We start from the raw sequence: 6000 nt of genomic DNA on the forward strand, positions 1-6000 counted from the left end.
GGCCGTTAAAAATGGATGGAGACAGCAGCTGCCTGTGGGGGGGCAGCAATGATGCAACAGGAGGAGTGGAGGGGGATGCTTGGGACACAAAAGGAGAATCATAGTGGACATCTGCGAGGGGTCAAAGGTTAGTTAGGGACAGAAAGTGGCAAGCTGCAAGATCAAAATCCAGGCCCTAAGCCAGGCTACTGTTGGCTCCATAAATTCCAGTTGATTTAAAGTCTTTATGTTCTCTAAACTGTATTAGACTCTGTTAAAAACACAACAAAGCAATATATGTAAGCACATGACAGGCAATTAGTAGAAGTTAAAAGCAACTGCATGACACCATGTTACTTGTCACTTTGGATCAATAAGCATGTGCTCTTGGAAAACTTGGTATGGAGCCAAGATTCATAAATAAAGCTGGTTTAATTTAAAATTGAATGTGATATTTTTTCTGTTACTATAGGAGCATGAGTGTTAATGCTTATACTGTTTATGTGATCCAGTAAGACTGAGACTCTCATGGTAGGATAAAAAAAACAGTTTATTCAGTTCACAGCATTAACACAAAAAGTTTAAACATGGTTTGGTTTTTAATTATAACAAAAAGTTTATTTTTCTGCTGCAACACATGAATTATTACCGTTATGATAACAGTATTCTTTTTACTTATCCTTTTAACTATTTTTAGATTTTGTGGCACTAGTGGCTATTATGACGGTAATCAGATAGGAAACAGGCAGAGAGAGAGGCGGGGAGACACGCAGCAACGTTCCCAAGGTCGGGAATTGAACCCCAGGTTGTTGCGTCAACGATCATCGTCTCCTTTTATGGGGCACCTACTTTATCATTAAACCACACAACCACCCCATAATAGTATTTCTGACATCTATTTTTTTTATTTTTATATAAACTTAAGCAAAAATATTAAATAAATATCCAATAAATGCAGCAGTCATTTTTTTTATGCTTATTGCTTATTATATTTTCACCCATTTTGCAGTTCTGTACGGCTCAGCTTGCCAACTGTAGTTTAGAAACTGCTTTATGTTAAGACCAATGGGTTGAGCTCCTGGAAATGTTTCCAAACAGACATAATTGGCAAAAGTGTAGTAGCCTTTTTTTAGTCAGCTGACTGGCAATGTGCAGCAACACGTGGGGGAGGAGCAACACTTGGTTACTCTATGTTCCATACAGCCAAAGAAAACGTCACACAACTTCAAGGACACTCAACCAGATTTTCTGGAATCTCATTAAAAAGGACTTAAAACATAACATTGCTGAGCTTTTTGAAATTTTTTAAAACCTTAAGATCTTAAGATTGTTAGTTCACAGAAGAGAACACCGTAATTCAGAGGAAAGTTAAAAAGATTTACACTACAGCTGCTGCTTGAAGTAAATCTGCTCTTGCTCCAATAAGCTACGCCATACACAAACTGTACCAATAGGGTGTAAATATAACACATGTGCAGGAGATGTTTTATGCTTTGCACAAACAAATATTGCTAATAATTTTGGATTCCCACCTAATAAAAAAAAATTCTGAAACAAAACTGCACTTTCCAACAACTGAATCCCCCTTTTTAATGGAATCTCACTAATGCATGTTCATACTGCAATTTGACTGATTATATGATGTTAAAATAAGACATTTTATATTACAGGGTTTTCAATAAAATATTTAATTAGAATTGCACAGTATACAGAATCAGTCATTGCAACATCACTATGCTCAACATATTGATAATATACTTTGCCAGTTGGCTGGACTTCTAACTGCCCTTAATCCCAACACCTGATCTATGTTTCTAGTGACTGAGATACTAAAGTGTTCAATCAACGTCGTCATCGCATTTTTCCGCAGTGGGATCGCAACAACAAATTTCCGTTGTCATAAAAAAAAAAATCTTACTGTTTTAATTAAGGGAAATTTTTAACAACTGACTGTAAACATACAGTAGATTTTTGGAATGACACCCATCAAGTCTGATATTCTGAGTGAAGAACTGCTGTTTGGCTCAGATAGACGTCCTGACAGACTGGTTTCCTTATCACTGGAGCAGCTTAGCTCCAGCTTCCTTTATACTATTCCTGTGACAAACATGTTGACTATGAAGGCAATAAACTTGTGCCAATCTCTAAACAAAGGTCCCAATGCTAATTTTCTTTTTGATAATGAAATTACATAGATCTGTTTCGATACTTTGAATGAACCCAAGCAATGTAATTACTACCTAAAACCCATAACCAGGGTTTTGCCAGCGCATTTCAGCGTAGTGGGACGCTATACTGAAAGTTGCTAAGCTGAAATTAGGTCCATACGCTCATTTTTTATGAGCGTATCCGCCCTTTGACTGACATCTGGGCTCCCTTGTGTGGTTATTATGTCGGCTATAGCACATGTGCTGAGTCTGTGCCCCCTTCCTTTCACCTTATGGTGAGAACCCTGGTAACATCTGAAAATGTTGGTATTAGCTGACAAAAACATATTCATTGTTTTGCATTGAGTCCTCGCTTAAAAAACAACATAATAGGACTCGGCATGCAGTGAACACCGTCTGAAACCTGATGTGATGCGAAAAACATGATAGGTATGCAAGATCAACAAGGGAACAGAACCTAGTACCTTTAGCACCCTACATGAAACCTTAACCCAAAATTGTTCATTTCTGTGATTCACCTGGAAAAAAAATCTTGCGTATTTCTTTTCTTAAATAAATTAAGTAAACTTAAAGCAGTAAATCAGTTCACATCTAACAGGCATTCAGTCACAAGTACTGCATCTTCCAGAGATGTTCACGTCATTTTTTCTGAAACCAAGGCAAGTCTTTAATGACTGAAATAAACGTTTTTATATCTAAATTCAAGCCATCTGGTCTGCATAAAATACTTTTTATGCCATAAACTTTGACCTTTTTTTTTAGCTGTTAGCATTAATGTTAATTGACTTGTTTTATTCAGTTAAAAGGTAACATTTCTTTTTGAATACTTTCACCACTAAAAACAGCAAAAGAAAATACTGCCTTGAAATAAAGACATTCTGCTTACTTAATTTTTTAATAGCCATCATAGTTCAACTCTGAAGTTAAGATAAAACTGATTTCCAATTTTGAAGGAAACTGGAGTTCACTTGTACGCTCAAGCATTCACTGATTAAGGTCAGTGCTTGTAGGTGAGATGAAAGCAGCTTGTGCTCGCAGATATAGGAGGCATATCAAGGCTTTAACTCATTCCTGACAGAGATGTGGTCTGTGGCTCAATTATTAGCTGAACATAACCCCTGACTACATGAGATAAAGTTTGTTCATAATATCCAGGTCCCAAACCTCAAGACTCAGTCAAGAATATTCTGTTTAGAGCTCAAATCTAAATCTTGTTCATAGTCTTTGTTCTGGCAACTTTCTGTAAATCAAATACAAATCAGACATGTCTGGTATCTTTATATCTAACTTAATTAAGCAAGAGGCATAAAAAACCTAGACTGTGTTTAATACCTTTTTACCCCACAAGACCAAAACTTTGACTCTGTCCCAAATCATGTCTCTCCTTTGCTGCTCCCTCTGGCAGTTTCTTTAGGAACAAACAAGTTCAGATATGTGCACGCAGATGGAGATGCTGTTCCTCCACTTATGTGCGAACCCCAGAGGAACATTACTATTAAGCAATGAGCAAACTTTAAGTCTTCCCAGCACTCCTGATAACATGGGTTGGTTAGTTATTTAACCCCATACTTCCATCAACCTATGAAATGATTCAAATGAAGCGGTACGTGTGTAACTGCAGGCAAAATGGCAAATTAAATTTGTTAGGCCTCTGCTTTGTGCACATCCCCATTTTTGGAAGAGCTTCTCATGGTGTTTACTTCAAACAGTACACAGCTCTAAGTGTTCCCTTAATGGCTCAAGTTGTCTCTACTGTTTTACGTTTATATAAAGGCTGCCTTTACTTTGCTGGGAGATACCTCAAAAGAAATTCATAATACATGACTCAGTAACAGTCTTATCAGATGCACATGCAAGTCAACTCCAAAAAGAACATTGAAATAAAGCACGTGTTGCAACATGTTTTAAAACAGATCTGCGTACTGCTGCGTTCCCAATGACTCTGCCATCTGCAGCTCTGCTTGCAGCGACACTCGTAAACTTGATGTCTCGCTGACTGCCCAGCTCAAGCATTCAGCAAAACAGTTTTGTGTTAGTTCTGCACTCACCTGAAATTAGAAGACACCTTTATGGAGGACATAACCTCTGATTTTGTCTCTGCTTTAAGGTCAGTATTTGTTTCCGATTCCTGGGTGGCCTCATCACTGTTGTCTGCAACTTTATTTCTTAAACCCCTCCTGGAGTTCTTCGGCTCTGACCCATTATCCTCATGTTTTTCTCTCTCCTTAGTTCCAGAGGACTCTGTTTCGGATGTGTCACTAATTTTCTGCTCCCTTCGGATATATTTAGGGGTAAATTCCTCCGTGTTGCCATAGCGCTCTGCCAACTCCCTCCTTCTTTCTGCCTTGTAGCGAGCAATCCGCTCAGCCTTGGTCTCTGAGGTTGAGCTCTGCAAGGTGTCTACGGCATCCATCATGTACCGGTAGTTCAAATCTTTGTGAGAGATGAGATTCTAGGTGAGTAGTTAAACTGATCTAGTTTTTAGCTTTCAGTGGATGCTCCCTGGACAGCAAGGGTTTACTCCAAAACTATGACAATGCTGCAAACAAAGAAAGAAAACCGTGTTAGCTTATCATTGCACCGTACTGTATAATTTCAGATAATTGACTTAACAGTTGTGGCATCTGGACTCTTTTACCCCATAAAAATGATGCATGCAAGCTCAAAACATTAAAATTATTATTTAACATTTATTCCACTAAATGATGCCGAGTTAGAATAGAAAGAGGAAAAAAAAGAAAAAGTGAAAGTGAAAATGCATAAAAATAACTTTATAAGCCCACTTCATTGCTTATTTTAGTTGGGACTTGTACTAGTCACCAACCTCACAATGACTCAACATTTAAAACAGAACCAAAGCAAGAGAAATACAGCATGAGTATAAAAGTGTTTCAGCTTATATTATTACATATATGTTATATATGTAATAATGGATATATACAGTGCCTTGCAAAGTATGCATACCTCTAGAACCTTTTTTACATTTTGTCAGGTTACAACCATAAATTCCTGCATTTTATTGGGATTTTATGTGAAATACCAATAATTCACAACTGTGAATAAAAAGAAAAATGATGCATGGCTTTCAACTTTTTTTTTACCAATAAAAATCTGAAAGAGGCGTGCATGTCTATTTTCTCAAGCTGAGTCCGGTGGGATGCACAGTGTCTGACCGTCAAGTCTTTCCTCAGATTCCCTACTGGATTTATGTGTGGCCTTTGGACTATTCTAAGACATGTATATAATGTGCATATTTTAACAGTAAAAACATTATTTAAATTGAGTGTGAAAAACTAAGGACTTCAGTGAAAAGGTAGAAAGATCACAAGGTTGAGCTGAAGTCACTTTGTTCCATTAAGTAATGTCAGGACAGAAAACCACGACTTGCATGGATGTAGAGGCATGAAAATGGCATGCGCATAAATACAAACCAGCTGACAACAGCAATAATGATTATGAGCTGCATCTGACCACTCAGTACATCAAGCCTAGGGGCTTTTCCACAGAGATTACTCCCAGCTCAAGTGTGCTCATGATGCCTTGAGAAGCAAGAGAAAGAGAGAGAAGTATACTTCTACTGTTAAGGGAAACCAATTTATTGAAACACCCAGGTCTCCCTCAAATTACAGGGCCTAACCTAACTCAACAGATATGTTTTCACATTTATAGGAAATGTGAAAACGTATTTCAGAGTGCAGTGTCTGGACAATGTCAGTAATGAGGGACTTAAAGGGAAAGAACGAAGGATAATAGGGAAATAAACGAGCTGACTCAAGGGGTCCATTCTGCACTGCTGACAAGCTTGAACAAACCTTGAGTTGAACCTTTATGACCCTGAATCCCTTTTTAGTCT

At 37.8% G+C, this 6000-nt stretch overlaps 1 protein-coding gene across 2 annotated transcripts in view; it reads right to left on the reverse strand.

The window, feature by feature from the left end:
- svild (supervillin d) overlaps positions 1 to 4682 on the reverse strand; it is a 46515-nt gene extending 41833 nt beyond the window's left edge. For both annotated transcript variants that reach the window (XM_047376901.1, XM_047376900.1), the window contains exon 1: positions 4196 to 4682. In XM_047376901.1, the coding sequence (XP_047232857.1) occupies positions 4196 to 4563 (368 nt within the window). In that variant the 5' untranslated portion in view covers positions 4564 to 4682. The remainder of the gene's footprint in view (positions 1 to 4195) is intronic.
- Between the last annotated feature and the right edge of the window lie 1318 nt (positions 4683 to 6000).

The sequence above is a fragment of the Girardinichthys multiradiatus genome, chromosome 10, assembly GCF_021462225.1.
Source record: "Girardinichthys multiradiatus isolate DD_20200921_A chromosome 10, DD_fGirMul_XY1, whole genome shotgun sequence".
NCBI classification, from domain to species: Eukaryota; Metazoa; Chordata; class Actinopteri; order Cyprinodontiformes; family Goodeidae; genus Girardinichthys; species Girardinichthys multiradiatus.